Source organism: Oryctolagus cuniculus, chromosome 10 (genome assembly GCF_964237555.1).
Source record: "Oryctolagus cuniculus chromosome 10, mOryCun1.1, whole genome shotgun sequence".
Taxonomy (NCBI): Eukaryota; Metazoa; Chordata; class Mammalia; order Lagomorpha; family Leporidae; genus Oryctolagus; species Oryctolagus cuniculus.
The window spans coordinates 75,635,484-75,658,252 of NC_091441.1; the positions used below are offsets into that span (position 1 = coordinate 75,635,484).

The window sequence follows — 22,769 nt, forward strand, 5'->3', positions numbered from 1 at the left end:
ATGCATGCATACGAGGGATCTTCAAGACATTCATGGAAATGCATAAAAACATTGTGCATGAATAAGCTATCTTTTAATCCCATTTTTCACAGACTTTTCAAGGTCCCCTAGTGTGTTTATAGACATACATGTTTGCACGCATGCACGTGCACGCACACACACACACACACACAGAGTTTCAGTACAAAGTCTGCCAAGCCACACCAGGTAGGGATCCAGTTGTTTATAAAGGAGTTGGTTGTCCAGAGTTCAGGATGGATTTTGTTCTAAACGAATATATAAATTCTGAAGAGGACACAGAAGCCTCTTTAACCCACCCTCTGATACACATACCTCATACTGGTAACACCAATCAAAGCTTAGGACCCTAGAAGCAAGGAATAACTACTTGCTCAACATTCACGAAGTCCCTGGTAAGTGTTACGCTTGTGGGATGGAATGCAGACGTGACCTTGTTTTCCATGAGGACGTGAAGAACGTGGCATGGAAACCAGATGTGGATCAAGTGTGCTCTCCACTGCCCCAAACCCTCCAACGCCACTCTGCAAACTCCTTCCTGTATACACCCTGCAACAAGGCCCTGTGTGCTTGGCTCTTTCCTATTTCTCTACCCTCATTTGGCTCTGGTCTATCCTTGTTCCTTTTGCCCCAAGTTCTAGTCTTATTTAGTGGAGCTCAAACAGACCAAATGCTTGCCTCCTTCTGGACCTTGGCCCTTCCTGTTGTTCTATCTGGAATCTTCTCCCAGCTGTTGCTGTTTGTTTTCATTCTTCAAGCAACAACACAATACACCCCTCGCCCCCAGACTGCCCTGTGTGAAATGGCCACCTTGAATTTCTCTCCAACACATCAGCTTGTGTTATGTTATTTAGGGCATTGTTTCTCAGATTTTAAGTGCACACAGGTTACTATGGGATCTTGTTAAAATGCAGATTCTTGTTCAGTAGGGCCAGGGTGGGGCCAAAGACTCTGAATGTCCAGCCAGTTCCCGGGTTATGTCCATACTCGGTCAGCGCTGGACCACACTTCGAGTGGCATGGCTTTGGAGAACTTACCACATTTCACAGTTACCTCACTTAGGATGTCTTTACTGAGACCTACCTCTGCCTACCCTGGCATCTTGTTCACCTGTATAACCCCAGGTTGAGAACAACTCTTTCCTAGCACACAGTATGTGCTAAATAAACAGTCATGGACTAAATTAAGACACTTTGTGTCATGATCAGGATGACACAAGGGCCTGGGCATGGGGCTGTGGGAGCTGATTGTATCTGGGGAAATAGGCAAGGATGCCTGATTTGCAGTCCATAACTTTTGCACACATTTCCAAATCTTCCTATTCTTCCATCATCTAATAGCCCATCCTAACTTACCCAAGTTGTTTTTTTTTTTTTTTTTTTTTTTTTGCCAGGCAGAGTTAGAGAGAGAGAGAGACAGAGAGAGAGTTATAGACAGTGAGAGAGAAACAAGAGAGAAAGGTCTTCCTGCCGTTGGTTCACTCCCCTAATGGCCACTACGGCTGGCACTACACTGATCCAAAGCCAGGAGCTGAGTGCTTCCTCCCAGTCTCCCATGTGGGTGCAGGGCCCAAGCACTTGGGCCATCCTCCACTGCCCTCCCCAGGCCACAGCAGAGAGCTGGACTGCAAGAGGAGCAACCGGGACTAGTATCTGGTGCCCCAACCGGGACTAGAACCCAGGGTGCCGGCGCTGCAGGTGGAGGATTAGCAAAGTGAGCCACGGCGCCGGCCTACCTAAGTCTTTACACATCCCCAGGATCAAAAGTTCACTTACTCTTTCCCTTACCCTCCAACGCATGGCTGAGCAAGGCTCTGAGGCTCCCAGAATGGCTGACACTGGACACGTTAAGAAGCCAGCAATGTCAGTGACTGTGACCTCGCTGGACTGGGTATGATCCCCTTGCTACCTTTCTGGCAGGACCTGCATTTGATAAAAGAGTTTAAAAAAAGTTAGTCTAACTGCATGGTGTTGTGACAGCAAGTGGACTACAAACAGTGAAGCCCAGGGAAGCCAGTGGAGAAAGGAGCACCCACAAACACCTGGACTTTTTGCTTTCACTAGTACCAAACCCAGAATTACGTGGATACCAGGGGCTGCTGAAGACGGACACAGAGAAAGCAGAGGAGATCGGTGAAGGAGGTGTGTGATTGGCTGCTTCATTTGCAAGGTGACGCCTCCTGAGTTAGGGGTTATGGAGGAGGGAGCATAATACTCACAAAGGTTGAGAGTGAAGGATCTGGAACTCTGCTGTGTACACCTCAGGCTCTTCATCTGTGAAATGGGCCTAACAACACACCTACTGTCCCATGTGCTGTCAACAATAACAAGGTAATGAAGGCCACATGCTGAGTGCACGGCTTGATACTACTATGAGCTCAAAAACATAGTATGCATTGTCATCATCTTCTGGTTAATTATGCTGACAGAAAGGACAGCAAAAACAGAGTTCAAAATCAGATTGTGGGGCCACCGTCGTGGTGCCGTGAGTTAAGCCACTGCTTGCAAAGCCTTTCAGTCCTAGCTACTCCTCTTCTAATCCAGCTTCCTGCCAATGCGCTTGGGAAGACAGCAGAAGCAGAAGATGGCTCGAGTACTTGAGCCCCTGTCACCCATGTGGGAGAGCAGGGTGGAGCTCCTGGCTCCTGGCTTCAGCATAGCCCAATTCTGGCTGTTGAGTCATTTGGGAGTTAACCTGTGGATGGGAGATTCTCTCGCTCTCGCTCTCGCTCTCTCATTCTCTTCCCTGCCTTTCAAATAAATAATAAAGTCTTTAAAATAAATTTAAAACATAAAATCAGGGTAGGATGTGGTGCATATAGAAATATAATTTCTGAAGTGGGTATTTGCTGCAGTGTTCAGATCCTGCCTGGAACACCTGCAGTCCCTAGCAGAGTGCCTAAGTCAGGGCCTGGATCTGCTTCCAAGCCCTGCTTCCTGCTAATGCACACTCTGGAAAGCAACAGGTGATGGCTTAAATACTTCCTACAGTTTTTCTTCAGGTAATAAGGAATCAGCTTGATGCTTCAACTGTCAGTCTCATATCCCAGGGCTGCACTTTCAGCTGACCCCACAGCCAGCAGAGGCTGCGGGCTGCCGGCATTGCCTGAGTTTGACAGTGAACAGATGGTTGTCCTAAATCCTGGTTCTCACTTTGGGTCCATTTTGTCCCTATAGGACTCTGACAATGTCTCCTGGCCACAGCTGTGAGCTGAGGTGGGGCGCGGCTAGGGTGGGGGTGGGGGGTTGGGGTAGGAGATGGAGTGGATGGAGCTATTGTAGCAAGCAGCTAACAACCATAGATGCTGCTAAACACCCATCCACACAGAACACCACTCCAACAACAAAGGATATCCCAGTGAAAACATCAGCTGTGCCAAGGCTGAGAAACTGTGCCTTGAACCCTCCTGTCTTAATGCTTTTGGCTGGCAATTCCCCTCCCTGTCTGATCAACTCAAAGACTAAATAATACATGCATGATCCCGCCAGCTCTGACATTCTAGGATTTTTTTTTTTTTTTTTTTTTTTTTTTTTTTTTGCTGACGTCTAAGAATTCTGATGCTAAAATTAACCAATAAGGAGTGGCTCAGACAGACTCGCCTTTTGCACGAGGCCAATCCGCTTTAGGCTCCAGTGTCTCTGTGGCCTCAGCTGTAGCATTTCATCAACAGCCTCTCAATCAGCCTCTGGGGGGTGGGGTGGGACAGCCCTGGAGAGAAGCGTCCACCCCAAGCAAGCACTAATTTCCCGTTTATGGGGTATTACAGCGCTTTCCCTGTTTCTCAAAACCAGTTTGGTTTGAAGCTTATTACCCTGTTGACACTAGCCCACCCTGTGAAACTGACAAGCCCACACACCTCTGTTGAAAGAATGTGTTTCTTACCCATGATGTGAGTCCCTGTGAGTAGCTTCATAAATATGCCGATAGAGGAGTCCTTGGCACAGGCTTAGCTGAACAATGGCCAGTAACATTCCACCCAGGTGGGATCTTATCAAAGACATAAATTGATTCATTAAACCAGAAAGAAAGTCTACCACAATAGCCAACCAATGCTACCAGCACGGATTAAACAACACTGGCCAGTGACCTTAACCATGCACTGAAAAATCTGGCGAGTGACAACTTTGTAAAGGTCACCTCAAAACAAGCGCTTCTTTTGGACATCAAGGCAATTCTTCCAGTCCAATGAAGCAGCTTAACAGCGCAGGTCATGGGGCTTACGCGGGAGAGAAGTAAAAGCAATTAGACAGAGTGCACGCTATAATCCCACTTTCCGGGGTCCAGAGTTTTGCTGAACACTGAGCTTGCGTCTTCCACCTTCGTTCAGAAACCAGCAGCAGATTCCAGATGAGAATTCCATAGCCTGAGTTTGTGCTCACCAACGCGGTCTGCAGTGTGTTTCTGGGATGCCTACCGCCTTGGAGGTTAAACAAAAAAAAAGCTCCCTTCAGCCGTGGGTGATGCTATGAACTTTCCACCTAGGTTCAAATCCCCAAAATACTCTTTCAACACGCACAAGTGTTGCTGAAGACTAACCAGTCAGGCTCCCTATACAGCTTGAAAAGCTACCCCAGAGTGGAAGAAGAAAGTCCAGACCCACCGTGGGCCAGGAATTTCCAGTCAAGCGGAAATTCACGGGCCAGCAACAGCAGCAGCGTTGCTTGGAAGTTCCTTCCATGTGCAGACTCTCCAAATTCTGCATCCAAATTCTGGCGCAACCACGTTTAGAATTTTGAAAACACTCATCTACAGGACCCTACAGGAAGATGGGGGGGGGGGGGACCTTCTCTCAGCCTGAGAAAACGAAGGATGACAAAGGGGACAGGGAAGAACCGACAGCGAGGACTGAAGGAACGCAGCTGAGGTTACAGGGATTCTCCAAATTCTAGATTTCAGCAGCGCTCACTGTAGGGCGGGGTGGGGGTGGGGGTGGGGGTGGGGGTGGGGGGCGGGCGTTTGCAAATGGAGCTCTCTCACCACGGAAGATTTTTAAGGAGACAGATTCAGTGGCGCCCAGCACAAGGCCTGCCACTCTGAACGCGGCACAGACGCCTGGGACATGTTGCATGAAGTGGCTGGAGCCAGCACGTCAGCCTCTCCCACCCCGACAGCGGACCGGCAGCCCAAGGCCCCGCAAATTCACTCCCCGCAGGTTCTCTCCGGTCCTGGAAACCTCCGCCAGCCCGGTCCCAGGGGCTGCAGAGACTCTGGCCGAAACTGAAGTTGCAGCAGGGACAACTGGCAGGCTCTGTAACTTTCCCTGGGATGAAATAAATAAATAAAGGCCGTAAATGCTGGGATAGCGGGCCTCTGGCTGTACTGCTTCCTCTGTAGAAAGCCACAGGCTAAGGGGAGGAGGTTGGGAGCCAAAAGCCTTGATCCGCTTGGGAAGGGGTCGATCCAGCGACGGCTGTGTGGGCACAGGAGGCCACAGCAGGGCCGAACTCAGGGAGGGCTTCACGGCTGGAGCAGGGACTCCTGTGCTGAAAATTCCGAGAGAGCGGAAGACGAGGCCCCTGGAGGGTACAAGCAGGCGTCCCGAGGGCGTCAGGCCTCCTCGCCAAGCCCCAGGGTCCCCACTCCCCCAACTCCCAAAGTGTCCTGGCCACCGGTCTCCTCTCCCGGGCCGGGTGCGGGCGGGAGGCCGCCTAGGCGGGATGTGCGTGCGCTCGCACTCGCGCAAATACGGCCGGAGGAGTCCTGTTCCTCGGGCATTTTCCGAGGAAGTCTGGAGCAATTAGGCTCAGTCCGGGGAGAGCGAGCAGGCGAGCGGGCGGGCGGCGCAGCCGGCGTGTCTGGGCCGCCTCGCAGGGAGGCAGGGAGGGAGGGGGCAGCCGTCCGCCCGCCCGGCGGCGACCCCCGGCCCGGCCACCACCATGGGCTTCGAGCTGGACCGCTTCGACGGCGACGTGGACCCGGACCTGAAGTGCGCCCTGTGCCATAAGGTCCTGGAGGACCCGCTGACCACGCCGTGCGGCCACGTCTTCTGCGCCGGCTGCGTGCTGCCCTGGGTGGTACAGGAAGGTAACTGCCCGGCGCGCTGCCGCGGCCGCCTGTCAGCCAAGGAGCTCAACCACGTCCTGCCCCTCAAGCGCCTCATTCTCAAGCTGGACATCAAGTGCGCGCACGCGGCGCGCGGCTGCGGCCGGGTGGTGCAGCTGCAGCGGCTGCCCGAGCACCTCCAGCACTGCGACTTCGCGCCCGCGCGCTGCCGCCACGCAGGCTGCGGCCAGGTGCTGCTGCGGCGCGACGTGGAGGCGCACATGCGCGACGCGTGCGACGCGCGGCCCGTGGGCCGCTGCCAGGAAGGCTGCGGGCTGCCCCTGACGCGGGGCGAGCAGCGCGCGGGCGGCCACTGCTGCGCGCGGGCCCTGAGGGCGCACAACGGCGCGTTGCAGGCCCGCCTGGGCGCGCTGCACAAGGCGCTCAAGAAGGAGGCGCTGCGCGCGGGCAAGCGCGAGAAGTCGCTGGTGGCGCAGCTGGCCGCGGCGCAGTTGGAGCTGCAGATGACCGCGCTGCGTTACCAGAAGAAGTTCACCGAGTACAGCGCGCGCCTCGACTCGCTCAGCCGCTGCGTGGCCGCGCCGCCCGGTGGCAAGGTAGGCGCCCCCTGCCCGGCCCGGCCCGCCCCCCTGCCTTTGGGTCCCGGGGTGCCAGGAGCTTCCCAGGAGCATCCTTGGCTCCGCGTCTCTTTCCGACGCTTGCCAACTGTGTCACTGAGGTCGCTGAGCCTGGGTGTGGGAAGGGTGGTCCCTAATGGCCGGACGCTCGGGGGGACGCAGAGTCACAACCAGACAGCCCGAGGCGCCCGTAGCCAAGTGTGGGGGAAGGAGGCAGCCCCAGAACCAGTGCTGTGTGCAGAGGCGCAGCTGGTTACCGAGAGGTCTTGGAGAAGCCGCCCACGCTCTTCCAAGCAGGGAACCACACAGCCCATGTAGACGTGACACAGAGGAGGAAATAGTGACAGGGCGAACCGGATCCGCGCATCCTCGGGGATTCCACAGCCGGGGTAGAGTCGTTAAGCGAAGAAGGATGCCAGAGATGGAGCGAGGTCTCTGGAGGGAGAGTTGCATCCAGACGTGGGCGCTGCTGCCAGCCAGCTGGCTGACCTTGAGCGCGCCGCTTAACCTCTCTCCAGTTGGAAACAGCCGTCCCTGGAGACGTGATGCGCGCGCGCACGCACACACACACACAGACACACAGCCAGCCACCCTCCGAGGTTGCCATCTGGGGATTGCAGAAAGAATCTGTCCCCTCCCCCAGCAAGTATAAAGTGATCTTGGGAGTCCTCTGGAGTTGGAGCTGCTTTTCCATCTTTTTTTTTTTTTTTTTTTTTTTTTTTTTTGCTAACCCAGCTGGGTGACCTTGTGGCTGGCCTCACCTCGGGGGCGCCTGAGCTTGAAAGGTTGTTGTCAGCCTGCAGGGAGAGCCTGGCACTGGGCCTAGGAGAGAGTAACCCCTCATCAATGCGACCTGCAAGTACTGTTAAGGTCTCCGTCTGTCTGAGCCAGCCCCTTGTCCTGGAAGTTGGTGTGACAGCCACGCCTAGTAAGCATCTGGCTCTGGGCTGTGGGCTCTGGGCTAAGCTCTCCTGTCCCTTCCTCTGAAGTCCACTTAATGGGATGGGACACTTCTCATGTTGTAAGTGGGGACTCACTGAGGGGCAGTTGTTGGGTGCCAGGGCTGGGATTTGAACCCCTCGCTCCAGCCCAAGCTCTCAGCCACCATCCGGTGGCCTCTCAAGGTGACCAGAAACACTGATTATTGAGTGTTTATTATGCGCCAGTGACTGTGGGAGCACTTCACTTGCCTTGTCTGTTTAATCTTTCGGGATGAGCTATTATGTAACTTGTCTGAGGTCAAGCAGTGACTCAGGGGTAAGGGTAGGATTCGGATGATACCTTGGAGTCGTATTGACATTTTGGGCAGATAACTAGTCTGGGCATCTAGGATACGGAGCAGCATCTCTGGCCTCCGCCCGCTCCGTGCCTCCCAAAGGGTGACCATCAGAAATGGTTCCAGCTGTTGGCAAGCGTTGACTGGGAGGCAGCATCGCCTAGGTTGAGAACCACTGGTGTCCTTGATAGTTAGCCTGATTTTCAGCAGCTGGGTGCTTCTGCTGTCCTAGGGAGCGACACAGTCCAGGCTGCTGCCACGGTGGTCCGTGGTCGCCTGCTCCAGATAGCATGGGAGAGAGCCCCCGGGGGCTTGTTTCTGCTTTGCCTCCCCCTGGCCTCTCCCAGCCCCCGTACTTTCCTACGTGCACACCCTGTCTGCAGTTTCCTGACTTCCCCCCTTCCTGGCCCCTGCCCTGTGTGTGAGCTTCAGCCTCAGCAGCTGGCCAGTCCTGGGCGGAGGGCAAATATTTACAGCTCCTCAGCTCACCCAGGACCGCACAGGCGCACAAAAGACTGGTGTGAGCCTAGAGTCACCAAAACAGAGGGCGAAGCGTGCTCCTCCGTCAGGCGCCAGGGTTGGGGCCGAGGAGTTCCTGCGTTTCTCCTGTTTATGCTGTCATCTGGACTTCCTGCATCGTTCTAAGTGACGCTTATTTATAAATAAGCCATTCACTCCCTTAGAGTTAATACATCATGCGTTGTGGAGCTGGTTTATTATTTCTTCTTGCCTTTCTGTTTTCTTTCTGGAGTGTTTGGGTAAATGCTCTCTCAAAATCAAAAAATGTGACACTTGAATCAACACTGTAGATGTGTTTTGAAGTTCTGCTTGGTGAGTGGGGAGGATCATCACGGGTGTTAAGCCACGGACAAGATGGTGATTTTGAGCCTCCAGAGAAACTCATTCTGGAGTTGGAGCCTTGCTCGGGACTTTCGGGGACCTCAGGGACAGCCAGGGCTGGTTCTCTGGCCTCACACCCCTACTGGCCTCTGCTGAGACACCCCCCTCCCACACACACACACACACACACACACTCACAAGCTTGCTTGCTGCTCCTGCCCTGAAGTTAACCCTCGCTGGCCCTTGCTGAGAGCGTTTGCTTTTTTCTGCATCAGCCGTAAAACCCCTACCACTGGAAGCTGTTTAAGAACTTGTTTATTTCATTGGGCCCACTCTCTGCCCCTGCTGGGCACTGTTTATCCTCTTCCAAAAGGCAGACGGATTTATATGGCCTGGAAACCCTCATGCGCAACACTTTTATTTTATTTTGTTATGAGCCTTAATGTTTGCTTCTCTGTTAGGAGCTGAAGCAGATAAGCACGCAGGAGGTTTTCAGTACGAGCTCTTCAACAGCCTAGAACTCATTTCGTGAATGATGCGGCTTTCTTTAAACTAGCTTTGATTTCAATTTTTTTTTTTGACACCTGCTGAACAGAATGCTGAGGGTTTGTCAGTGCTGTACCCGCATAGATGGTTTCTTTTGTTCTAAGTGAGAGCTGTAACCTCAGCATGATGGGAACCACTGGGAAGCTGTCCACACCCAGCTCTCCCAGTCTCACCCCTGGAGGTGCTGATCCACTGGAGGCTGGGGCCTGAGATTCTGTATTTCCAGGGAGCTCCCAGGCCACACCAGTCCTTTGCGTTACTAGGTGGACCAAACAGGTGTTGGACTTCTCCACACTCTCTCTGGTTGTTGTCTAAACAGCCCTTCCTAAATGTTGTGAGACCAGGACAGTGGTTGAAAACTCTCCGGCAGTTCCATGACAGGTATCCAAGGCCCACAGAGGCATGGCTGACCTCACCGAGGCCGTGTCTGTGTGGGTTGCCATAGACTTGGTGATGCTACATTGAGTAACTTAAAGAGTATTGCGCCCAGCCTCAGTTTCCCCCCCTGGTTTACGCACCTGATTCCAAGAGGAAAAGCATTCCAGACAAAACCTTTCTTTTGCTTTCTGGGCAAGGAAAAATCCCAGATGTTCCTTGGGATTATTGAGAAACATGAGACCCCTCCTCAACACCTTCTGGTCTTTGACCCTCCTATCCAGCTGGCCATGACCTCCTGGGGAGGTTACCTCCTTGAATCTAGTCATAGATCCCTAAGTCATTCTACTGGTTGCTTTGGTCTAAACCAGGGTTTCTCATCCTCAGACTGTTAACATTTGGGACTGAGTGAGCCTTGGTTGTGAGTGGTGCTGTTAGGGTGGAGGGTGTGGTTGTTCTGTGCATAGTAGGATTTTCAGCAACACCCTCAGCCTCTACCTACCTTCTAGTTGCTAGTGACATGTCCCAAGTCGCAGTCATCAGAAACACCAGCACAGTTGCAGAATGTTCTCTGGAGCCTTGGTCTCAGGCACCACCATCTTGCTCAAACCACACCTGTTCCCTCTGCTCATCTTCCTGCTCGCCTTCATTTCATTCTTTTTTTTAAAAAAGATTTATTTATTTATTTGCAAGTCAGAGTTACACAGAGAGGGGAGAAGCAGAGAGGAAGAGAGAGAGAGGGGTCTTCCATCCTCTGGTTCACTCTCCAATTGCTCCCCAATTGGCCACAACAGCTGGAGCTGCACCAATCTGAAGCCAGGAGCCAGGAGCTTCTTCCGAGTCTCTCATGCAAGTATGGGTGCTTTCCCAGGCCATAGCAGAGAGCTGGATCGGAAGTGGAGCAGCTGGGTCTTGAACCGCCACCCATATGGGATGTCCTCACTTCCCTCATTTCATTCTTTACCTAACACTAGAAGTGATGTCTTAGAAATGCAAATCTTCTTAAAGCTCTGCACCTTCCTGTTTCTCTAGGGTGGCTACAATGTCCTGCTGTGCTCTGATGGGCTTCCTCTGCCCCATTCTTCTTGTTTAAAGATTTATTTTATTTATTTGAAAGACAAAGTTACAGAGAGAGGTAGAGAGAGAGAGACAGAGAGGCAGAGAGACAGAGTGAGAGAGAGAGAGGTCTTCCATCCGATGATTCACTCCCCAGATGGCTGCAAAGGCTGGAACTGCGCCGATCCAAAGCCAGGAGCCAGATGCTTTCTCCCAGTCTCCCATGCCGGTGCAGGGGCCCAAGCACTTGAGCCATCTTCTACTGATTTCCCAGGCCACAGCAGAGAGCTGGATCGGAAGAGGAGCTGCCAGGACTAGAACTGGCGCCCATATGGGATGCTGGTGCTTCAGGCCAGGACTTTAACCAGCTGCGCCACAGCACCGGCCCCTGCCCCCAATCTTCCCTGTATTAGTTCTTCCTGGCTTCACTGGTCTGTGAGGGTTTCCCGAGCTCCTTTGTGCCTCTGGACCCCTGTACTTGCTCTGTTTCTTACCTGGCACAGTCTTTACGTGTGCTCGTCACTAACTTACCAGTTACCCACCCCTCCCTCTCACCCACAGTCTTTCTGTCCACGTGTATGGTTTTCTCTTCACCAGATAATGTTTCTTTCTGTCCCTCCCCTCTCACCTCCAGCATCACCACCATCAGGAAGCCAGGTGGACTCTCTGACCTCACAGACTATGCCTGCTGCCCTGACACTCCCTCTGACACTCAATGCCTCCTGCATAGCATTTGTCACAGCTGTAACCAAATAATCGGAGGAGGTTGCCTTGTCAGGGCTGTGTACCAGGCACAGTTCCATTGCCATGGGCACTGGCTGCTCTTGGGAATGTATTGTTTGGTGGATGAATTCTAGATTGAAAGGGCTGTCTGCATCAGCTATCAAAACTTTGCGTGTTGCTCACCCAGAGAAGGCTTGTGTTGGCCGAGGCCACACTGCGGCTCACTAGGCTAATCCTCCGCCTGCAGCGCCGGCACCCTGGGTTCTAGTCCCAGTTGGAGCGCCGGATTCTGTCCCAGTTGCTCCTCTTCCAGTCCAGCTGTCTGCTGTGGCCCGGGAAGGCAGTGGAGGATGGCCCAAGTGCTTGGGCCCTGAACCCGCATGGGAGACCATGAGGAAGCACCTGGCTCCTGGATTTGGATCGGGGCAGTGCGCCGGCCGCAGCGCGCTGGCCTTAGTGGCCATTTGGGGGGGGGTGAACCAACAGAAAGAAGACCTTTCTCTCTGTCTCTCTCTAACTCTGCCTGTCAAAACACACACATACACACACACACACACACACACACACACACACACTTTGCATGTTGCTCACCCAGAGAAGGCTTGTGTTAAAGGAAAGCATGGATATTTCTGTGACACCCTCCCACCCCCGCTGCCTGCCTTAACAAAATTGTTTCCAGGTTTTGGAGAAGCAAACTTTATTTTTCTTCAACTAGATCCACCCAGAGACAGTTATAGAAAGCCCCAAATCCCAGACACTGTTTTGCCCACTTCAGCCCTGGAGACAACCAGATTGAATAGACAGTTGTATCACAAGGTGTTCCAGATGTGCAGCCACTCTGACCACTCTGAAACGTATCTGTTGAGTGTTCACTGTTCCATATATTTTGTGTGTCTGAAAAGCTTCAGTGAATGGCCACTCCACAGTGCGCCTAGCCTCAGCCATTAGAACTGTAGGCTGTCTTTTCTATTCCATTTCAGTGATTGGCAAAGAAAATTGGGATTTGGTTTACAAACGTGGAACTCAGCTACTCAGTTAAATGAGCATAACTTGATGATTTGAATGGGGCATTCTGTTCTAATCTATCTATGAGTTGGTTCTTTCTCTGTTCAGAAATGATTGCTGGCCTCTCTGGAAAAATATTTATTGAGTAAGAATCTATTTATAAGACAATTATGCATTGGGATTGCGGTCCAAGGAACTTAAAAAGAAAGGAAGTAATATTCGTTGAGTTCCACTAGATGTCATACATCTCAGGGTGCTTCGTGTTTATACACATTAGTTTCTCCAACTTCCTCATTAGGTACACTTTTTTTATTATAGTGAGAGGGACAAATAAAATGTTATGGGGGGGAGCATTTGACCTAGGGATCAAGACACCAGGTTAAGATGTTTGGGGCTGGCGGAGCAGGTTAGGCTGTGCATCCCATAATACAGCACCAGTTCGAGCCTTGATTGTTCTGTTTCAGATCCAGCTCCTTACCAGTGCACCTTCGAAAGCAGCACATGATGGCCAAAGTGCTTGGGTCCCTGCCACCCTTGAGGGAGACTGGGATGGAATTCTAGGCTCCTGGCTTCAGCCTGGCCGAACCCCAGCTATTGTAGGCATTCAGGGAGTGAACCAGTAGATCGAAGTTCTCTCTCTCTCTGTCTGTCTGTCTCTCTCTCTCTCCATCTCTCTATGTCTCTACTTCTCTGTCACTCTGCTTTTCAAATAATTTTCTTTCTAACAAAAGGTACCCACATCCCACATTGGAGTGCTGTATTTGAATCTCAGTTCTGGTTCCTGATTTAAGGTTTCTATTAATGCAGACCCTGGGAGGCAGTGGTGATGGCTTGAATAATTGGGTCTCTGCCACCCACATGGGAGGTGTAGTCTGAGTTCCCAACTCCCAACTTTGGCCTCAGCTTACCCCCCATGATTGTGGGCATTTTGGGAGTGAACAGTCAGATGGAACTCATTCCTTCTGTCTCTGCCTCTCAAATAAGTAAATCGCTTAATTAAAACATTATTATAGAGCTAAATTTAGGACAGAAGCTGGAGTCAAAGGGTAGAGCTGGGACTTGAATCCGGTGTCACCTGACTTCAAGCTCAGACACTGCTACCAAAACCAGAGAAAAGCGTGATTTGTTGGGGCAGAGTCCCCTCTGAAGTCTCATTACATATGCAGAGCAGAGCACTGTGTGTGCAGAGCACTGTGTGGCATGAATGTAGTTACTCCTCAGAGGGGCCCTATAAGGTAGACAGTCCTGCCCGTCACCTGTTACCCTCCATGTTACAGATTTAAAAAAATCAAGAAGCTCAAAAAAGTCAAACAACTTACCCAGCCTCCTCTCGTGGCTCCTTTTTGGCTTGTCTGTTGGCCTCTGGTCCATAGTGAAGAAAGATCTTCACCCCATGCCCTAATTTCCACTTTCAAAGGTCCAGTGTGGAGCATGCAAAGTATAAAACCAAACAGATTCTGGCTATAAAGGAAATTCAGATGAACTAAACACAAAGGAATAAAGAGATGGTGTCTTGCTTGGAAAGTGCCTCATTTCTTTCACTTTTGTCCTAGAAATGGTAAGCGTAGCTCATGGGAGGAGCTGCGTGAAACCTTCCGCGTGTCTGGGCTCCTTGCCGTCTTCCTTTCTAGGGGCTGGGCACTGTGGTGCAAGTATAAAGCTGAATAGCTACAAGCCAGGGCCTCAGAGCCCGACTCTGCCTTTGAAAACACAGCGCAATCTTTCTGTGCTTTGCTCACCCGAGCTGTTTAGTCGTGGCTTAGCCACTGTCTCCCTTTGACTAATGGTGTCTTAACAAAGCGGTTCCAATAAGAAGGGGGAAGTGGTGTAACATAATGATTAGTCTTGTAAAGAAAATAACTACCAGATGGACCTGCATGGCCATCTTTCTCACCCGTTCCCTGTGTATAATTACAGGGACCCAAACGGGCAGAGACCCCGTGCAGCCTCTGTGTGTCTGAGAGTGGGCCCAGCTTCCTGCTAACGCGTACCCTGGGAGACAGCAGGTGATGGCTGTGGGCCCTGCAGCAGCCCCAGCTCCTGGGAGGGTGGTGAGTGCAGAGTTGAATCCTGAGCAGAGATTACACCTACAGTGTTGCTGTCAGCTCGCTGTTTTCACATGCCCATGTCCTTGCTGCAGGTGGATCAGCAGAGGCGTGACGCTGACAGGCATGGGTTAGGGCTGGGTGCAGGACTAGGGTCAGTGGGCAGGCTCCAGGCTCCTGAATAGAGCGAGTTTGTTGAGTGTGGTTAGTATTCAGACCCTGGAATTGGCAATATTGGGGCTCATGTGCACCCTTGGCCCTGTTGTTGAGGGACTTTTTATTTTTTAAAAAAGATTTATTTATTTTTATTTATTTATTTGAAAGAGTTACCCAAAGAAAGGGAGGTGGCTGGTTCACTCTCCAAATAGTCTCCAAGGCCAGGGCTGTACCAGGCCAAAGCCAGGAGCCTCGAACTCTATCCTGGTCCCCACCCAGCACTCTTATGGGATGCCAACATCACGGGCAGTGGCTTAACCCAGTGTGGCCCAGTGCTGGCCCCTCTTATAGGACTTTGATAGGATGGGATCTTCTAACCTCCTCTAAGCCTTGATTGCTGCATCCCTAAAATGGGAGTATGCTCTGGCAGCAGCTATGACAGTCCTTGGGATGAAATGAGAGTGCAGATTGATCCAGCATTTATTGGCCATGGATTAAGTGCCTACCACACCTGCAGGGTTTTGTGCTTTTTTTCAGAAAAATTCCTGAAGGAACTTTAGACATTTGAAGTGATTGCTCTTGGGAAAAAAAAATGAAAGAGACATTAACTCAAAGATTCACCATTTCAGAGTGAGCCTGTGTCACCGCTGAGTGACGGACTCTGGATTTCTGTCCTCTGACCATTTTCAAGGGCGGACACTGTGTGTAAAGGGCTCCTGCCTCTGGGGAGCAACTCTGGGCTAAGATCCCAGGAGGAGGCCACAGCTGATGAGTAAAATGAGGGCTTGCAGGGTGGCGAGGGGGCTTGTGTTTGCCCCGCAGGTGACAAAGCTGGGGAGGGCTTGGCCAGGCAGAGCGCCCCGCTTCCTGGGAGCAGGACCTGCTGGCTTCTTAGCTGTTGTAGCCTTTGCTTCCTTTCTGATTTAGGGAAGAAAATGCTTCAGTTTCGGTCATTGGATATCCATTTTTTAAAAATTATTACTTTGTTTTCATTGTATCTGAAAGAGAATGAGAGCAAGAGAAAGAGAGAGATCTTCCACCCAGTGATTCACGCTCCTCCACCCTCATGGCCACAACAGTCAGGGATAGGCCAAAGCAAAGCCAGGAATCCAGAACTCAATCTAAATGCCCCATGGAGGTGACAGGAACCCAAATACTTGGAGCCATCACCTGCCGTCTCCCAGGGTACGCGTTAGCAGGAAGCTGGGTTAGAAGTGGAGCTGAGACTTGAACCCAAGCACTTGATATGGATGTAGGCATTCCAAGCAGTGGATTAACTCGGTACCAAAGCCTGCCCCTGGATGTTTAAATTTCAAAAGCTCTAACTACTCAGTCCTAGACCAGCTGGGCTGCTGCTTGCCTATTTCAAAATCAGCTGTTTATCAGGTGTTTACATTGAGAAAATTACAAAGCATTTGTTATGGCAAACTACCCCAAAGAACCAGTATTGGTTAAAATTTCTTTCCAATCAAAGACACCACCATTAAGGCAGCGTTAGCAGTCGGGAAAGCAGCATTGATGAGAGCCTTGGTCCTTATCCCATTTGTTCATTTGGTAGGATATAATTAAATGATCATTTAAATACCCTCTAACAGGAAACGTTTTGAGCCTGGGAGCAGGCCAAGTGTTTAAACAGAAGTCAATACCAACAAATCGCATGTGGTGTGATTGTAGCGCTTCAACTCTCTATTCATATTTCTTCTGAAAAATTAGAAATTAAGCTGAAGTTGTTAAGGTTGTTTGGAGGCAGGAGAGTGGAGAGGGAAAGCCACAGTTAAGCTCGGCGTGTTTGAGTTTGACCTTTGGCAATGAGCTGGAGAAACGCAAGGAGCTCAGCTCATCCTGAACTTTTCTCACACTTGATCCTTCCCAGCCTCCTGTGGAGAATCTTCTGCATGTCGCTTTATCGCTGCAGATCAGCCCCAAAACAGCCCCTGCAGCCTAGAGCCAGCGTCTCCCCCTGCACAGCGGGCAAGTCCAAGACTCTTGTAGAAAATAAGAACTCTGTCTTGTTTCCCACCCTCCCCCGCAATTGCATCTGGCAAGGAAATGTACATCAACTGGGTTGTTCCAGAGCCTTCTGTGCAGGCTACTAATGGCTGAGGAATGTTGTTTCAAGGATGGTCTCGTTTGTCCCCACCTAGAGAGATCCTTGAGGCCGGAAGCTGGACCTAGATGTCTTCATGAGGTTGGGTCTTTGAACTTTTGTTCAGATGTTGGCTTCCTGAGTAAACCATACCTGAATGACTTTCCTCTTGGAACTTCAACGTTGAGCCCTCTAGGGTGAGGACTGATACTGCTAGTTTACATGAGAGTATTTTCTATATTCTACACTGAAAGGGAGTAGTATAAAAGCGTGATTAGGGCCTAGAATTGGAGCACATGGGTTTGAATCTCAGCTTGATTTTTTTTCCTTCTCTTTGACATGGGACAGTTTTCCGCAATCACTCTCCCTCAGTGTCCCCACCTATATCACGAGGATATAGTGCCCATTTGTAAGATGGATTGGATGAAGCAAAACATTTAAACACTGTATAGCTTTTAGAACAGAGCAATCAGTCGATAAATGTTAGCTGCTACTGTTGTTAATGTAGTGTAGTAAGAACCATTTTATTTTTTTTCTTTTTTTTGAATAAGAAGTTATCACAGATTTTCAACTCAATTTTGTGTTCATCTGATTGTGCGTTCTTCTTTCTACATCATTTGAGATTATCAAACTGAAGCCATCTCCCTCGGATTACTGTGTAACTGTGAGGTTTGGATCACCGATGAGTTGTGAGAGCCAGGCTTGTATGACATGTAAGATAACTTGCTCCAGCTCCCATGTATGTCTTTTTTATCTCTATAAGGCAGCAGAGCATGAAATGGACTTACTAAGACTTTCAGTGTCCAAAGCAGAAAGATATAAACTCTTTCATTTGCGAGTCAGCATCCTCAGATCTCAAGACTCATTCTGAACTTTTTATTCTGTTGTAGCAGTGAAAGTAGTTGCCTTTGTAGCAGCCCCAATTAGTTATGAAGATTGATAGCACTGTTTGATTCTTGGGATGGCAATGCTGTTTATTGAAAAACAAAAAAAAGAAAAAAGAAAGGCCTGCACTGTGACACAGCAGGTTAAGCTGCTGCCTGCAACTGGTTCGTTGTGTCCCAGCTGCTCCACTTCCAATCTGGCTCCCTGCTAACATACCTGGGAGGAGCAGAAGATGGCCCAAGTCCTTAGGCCCCTGCCACCCAAGAGGGAGACGCAGGTGGAATTCTTGGCTCCTGGCTCTGGCCTGACTTAGCCCTGATTGTTGTAGTTATTTATGGAATGAACCGGCAGATCTTGATCTTGATCTTAATCTCTTTCTCTCTCCCTGTTTCTCTGTCTTTCCCCCTTTCAAGAATAGTGTATTTACAATAAGTGCCATGTTTAAACTGAACAAGCCAGAGAAGCGCATGCAGGTTCATAGTGCGTGTGAAGTTCTGGGTATCGTTATTTGTAACTGGGAACTTTTCAGAGGTGTATCAGTGAGTTTAATGTTTATACCAAAGAATGTTAAGTGATAGTTTTCACATCGGGGATCAATCTATTTTTATTCCTGTCTTACTTGAGGTGCCCTGACGTCTGCACCCCCTCACACGGTTGAATGTTATGCCTGTGTGACTGCCTGGGTGACTTCTACTTGTTTGATTTAAAGGGTTTCCCACTGACCAGCCTTAAACAGAGTGTTTTGTGTCAAACAGCTCTGCGTTTCATATGGATTGCACAGTAATGACTTTGTGAGAACACCCCCTCCCCCTTTTCAGTAAGACGCTGGATTTTCTGTTTTCCCTCCATGTTTGCATCTGACTGTTCACGCACACCCCCGCCCCTCCAAGTCCTCCCAAACAGAGATGACCATTGATGGGCCATGCGTGCACTCCGAAGCCTTCCGTGACATGCCATGAATGCTGCTGTTGAGAATGGTTGAAACAGACAGAAGGCGGCCGTGTAGACAGCGGGCGTTTGCTGGCCCAGTTGCAGGGGGGACGGGGGAGGGTAGGCGCCTTTGCACGCCACAGTGTCACTCATAGAAACTGCTCCTGAGGCATGTGGGGCCCTCTCCAGACATCCTTACGTGGTCGATCCAAGGCTGGACAGTACCTGGAGCCTTGAATTTCAGACTGAGTCCCGAATGTCCCCTTGCTTAAACTTGCCACGAGCTTGAAGATTTGTAGCCATTACTTCCGTAGTCCCTGAGTCCACTTAGGAAATTCCTACCATCTCTTTGCGGCTTGTGAATGAAGATTTGGATCCATTTCTTCCTTGCAGGGTGAAGAGACCAAAAGCCTGACTCTTGTGCTGCATCGGGACTCCGGCTCCCTGGGATTCAATATCATTGGTGGCCGGCCGTGCGTGGTATGTTCATTACTAAAGTGCATTTTTCCTCTCCCTGGTGTAGCTGCAAGAGAGGTTGAGGTTTGGGGGAGGGGGGTGCATTTGGAGCCCTAGCTCACTTCATTCTGATCTCTAGAATTCAAGAGTGGATTGTTTAGCTGACATTTTCACACTGGGATATTTCTGTTGTGTTTTGGTCTCCTAAAACAGCGTGATCCTGCTAATGCAATGGCTACTTCCCATTGTTTGGCTTTGAGGCTGCATTTCTGAGTGTGTAGCGACTGGACTGAGTGAAGGCAGATGATGGAGGAGCAGCTGGAACAAAGCACCCAGCCACACTCCTCTGGGGTGGGGTGGCCTGGCCAGAAGTGTGGTCCTGGGTCTTCTCTGTGATCACCTTCCTCAGTCAGGGGCAAAGGCCTCCTTTGCAGGTCGTCTAGCTTTTTGCCCACCCTGTTCTTCATCAGCCCCTCCTCGAAGCAGACAGATTCAAATCTGTCAGCTTAACTGCAAGAACAGTGCCTGCTGAAGGACCCTGTGAACTCACTGCAGGGTGCGGCTCAGGATCTCACCCTTGTTCCAGGGGACTTTCGAATCCCTTGCCTTTTGCTTTTGCTGACCATATCCTCGTTTGCTTCAAAGGAAAACAGTCAAAGGAAAGGGAAGAACAATCTAATTTGGTTGTTCAATAAAGGGGGCTATTTGCTAGGAACTGAGAAGTCCAGTGGAAGCCAGAAAGACGTGGGTCCCTGTGGTCACTGAGGTTTGTCCTAGAGCAGAGGGGACATTAGACAAGAAACAAGTAAACCTGATCACTGTAGACTGGGAGAAGTGTGGTGAAGTGGGAAAGTGGCATACGGCAGGTACCAAGAAGCGAAGGGCCCCGTTAGCTCAGGTAGTCAGGAAGGAGAGGAGGAGACACTGAGCCGGCTCCTAAGGATGAGAAGGTGCTGGCTGTGCAGAGGGGGTGATGTGTAAGCCAGATCTGATTTTGTAGTTTTCCCAAGTGTTCTCAGTTCACATGATCTTTTTGTAAGAAATACATGCATGGCCCCAGAAGAAACTTTATTTCCAGATGCACTTATTCGCCACAGTGTTAAAAAAAAATACACACACAAAAGAAACAACTCAGCCTGATTAGCAGAAACAGCATAATGAAACCTCAATGTATTCTGTACTGTTGCCTGGAAAATCTGGCAGGTCATTGAGTACACACAAAAAGCCAAGATGAGCAACAGCGCACAACATTGTGAGTTACTGGAAGTAGAACGCAGAACAAATGATGTGTGTGTTTTCCAAGGAATTCCTGTGCTAGATGCTTGGTTGGTTTGTGAAATAGCCCAGCTGGGGGCTTCTGACATGGGCTTTTCATTGTGTGATGTATTTCATTAATGCTCTCAGCAAAATCACATCATTCATTCACTAGTTCGCAGATCCCTAACAAGACAGCAGCCAGTCCTGTGTATCAGACCCTTCCCTTAAGCCCTTGGCAAGCGTACTTTATTGTCAGGTGCCCCTGGGATGAGAACAATCCCTTTCATTTTTCTTTGACTCAAGCCAGCAAAGCAGAATAAATCCCAAGTCATGTTAGTTCACCTTGATGAATAGCTCTAACTGAAAATGTGCGAGGAGAGGAGCCAAACTAAGAATAAAGTGGGATGTCTTTTAAGAGGAAAATCCAGCTGTTCAGAGTGGACTTGATCTGGTTCTCTTTGATTTTGTGTTTTCGGGGTTTTTTGTTTGTTTGTTTGTTTTTTGTCATCTGTTTCTTGCGTTCTGTCTGCCCCCTACTTTAACCTAAATTCTGGTGTTGGGTTGTGCCTGTTTCTCTCTGACTTTTACTTGAACTTTCTAATGTTCCCTTAGTATGATTACTTATGTACAGTATGTTTTGCAAAACAAACCAAAGCCAAAACCCTATCCCGTTATCTCCTTCTTCCTCCCCAGCCAAGAAATGTAAAGTGGTTAAATCAGAATAAACACAGATCTCTTTGCATTTGATATATTGACATCACCTCTTAGGGAACCCAAGCTGGCTCGTAAATCTTTTGTGGTCCACTGAGACACACTTCAGGTTCCTCTAGTGGAATGTTCCATAGTCTGAAGTGCTAGGTTCTGGATCCATGTGTATTTTGAGTTTTCTCACTGGGAGACATGGCATATGCAGATCAAGAGAATCAACTTCAACTCCATTTGAAACCAAACCATACCACCCTGTAGATATGAGACCCTGACCATGATACCTTACTTGACCTCTGTTGATCTGTTTTTTATCTGTGGAGTGGCTAATAGTGATACTCCCCACTTAACCATAGTTGTAAGGATTAAATGAAGCACATTAGAGCAATCACGGTGTGCTTGGTGCATAGCATGCTCCCAGTACATAGACGTGTTGCACAACTTTGTACTTACATTTGAGGAATCCACACGGAGAGCTACCGGCATGCCCTTAGATGGGTGCATTTGTGGGCCACTCTCCTGTGAGAGAGAAAGGAGGCACACAGATCATCAGACGGTAAAAGGTTAGGACACAGTAGGCCCGTGCAAAACACAGTGATGCAGAGCAGGGATGCCCTTTGAGGCTAGCTGATCTAACACAGCACCCACAGTGCTGCTGGCCCTGCTCTGGGGAGAGTGCTGATGGAATCCAGATGGCAGCGAGAGACATATCTTTGTCATGTGGGGATAAATGTTGGGAAAAACACTTAATGCTCTTTTTGGGTTGTGATTTTGGTTTCCTTTGATGAATCATGTAGTATTTTAGTGTGTGTCTGTATTTGGGGGAGCAGAGAGGGAGGGAGAAGGAGAGACAGGCCGAGGAATGTGCATTTTCCCAACCCCAGTGGCTGCTGTTGCATTGCTTGGGGACGGACTGATCCTGCTTCAGAGTCTTGTCTTTCCCTCTTGAGAACATAGAAGATCTGTTTTGTTTTTCCTGCCTGAAGAGGAAAATGTTGATTGCATAGTTATTTTTTTAACAATGGCATTTTTGTATATGTCTATGCTGAATTAATATAATTGAGACAGAGTTTTTAGGGCATTATGGCAAGGACTTTACTATGGTGATAGATTCTGGAGTTTTGTGGCACATTCTGAACCTACTCTTGAAATCATTTTGTTTGGAAACAACGCATGCTTGTGCCATTCGATTTATAAATCCATCTGTTAATTACTAGAAATTTAATCTTCAGACTTGGAGAGGATTTGCCACAGAGCTGCTTAGGAAGAAGTTTATGGACAAGCTGTGAGGGCTTTTTATGAGCTTGTGGGAGCCTTTTGATTTTTAAGGAAAGGAAGGAGCTGTCTTCTTTCCCAGAAAGTTTCCATCCTGTTGTTTAATTCAACATCTAAAGGGATCCGAGAAGATTGGTAGGAGATCAGAATGTATTAGGACTGGGATAGTGGTGGTGAGCTTTTCTGATACAAATCAGAATGAAAAAAATATACTACAGTGCAGGTTTTTAGGATCAGATGATTAGATATCAAGAAGCCTAACAATTCACTGTGCAATTCAGGATGAGGAGAAACAACCTTGACTGATAAACTATCAGTACAAACTCTCTGCAGGCAGTCTGTCACTCACTATCTATCAAATGTACATATCCTTTGGCCCAGTAGTTCCATTGCTAGCCATTTGCCCTAGATGCATAGTAGCAAAGACATTTCAAAATGCAAGTAGAAGTGTATTATCTCACCATTGTCTCTAGGAGCAACAGCTGGAAACAATGCCAGTTATCCATATGCTCGGA

General features: G+C 49.6%; 1 protein-coding gene and 1 long non-coding RNA gene across 2 annotated transcripts in view; one reads left to right on the top strand and one right to left on the bottom strand.

Moving 5' to 3' along the window:
• Positions 1 to 208: 208 nt before the first annotated feature.
• LOC138844074 (uncharacterized) overlaps positions 209 to 22,769 on the bottom strand; it is a 31,185-nt gene continuing 8,624 nt past the window's right edge. The window contains exons 2-3 of the long non-coding RNA XR_011379474.1: positions 2,237 to 21,498; positions 209 to 1,940 (exon numbers count right to left, since the gene is read on the bottom strand). This is a non-coding gene — a long non-coding RNA (uncharacterized lncRNA). The remainder of the gene's footprint in view (positions 1,941 to 2,236; positions 21,499 to 22,769) is intronic.
• The window catches only part of PDZRN3 (PDZ domain containing ring finger 3), a 252,081-nt gene continuing 235,206 nt past the window's right edge, over positions 5,895 to 22,769 (top strand). Inside the window, exons 1-2 of the mRNA XM_051851467.2 lie at positions 5,895 to 6,617; positions 18,955 to 19,041. Coding sequence (XP_051707427.2) covers positions 5,895 to 6,617; positions 18,955 to 19,041 — 810 coding nt within the window. The remainder of the gene's footprint in view (positions 6,618 to 18,954; positions 19,042 to 22,769) is intronic.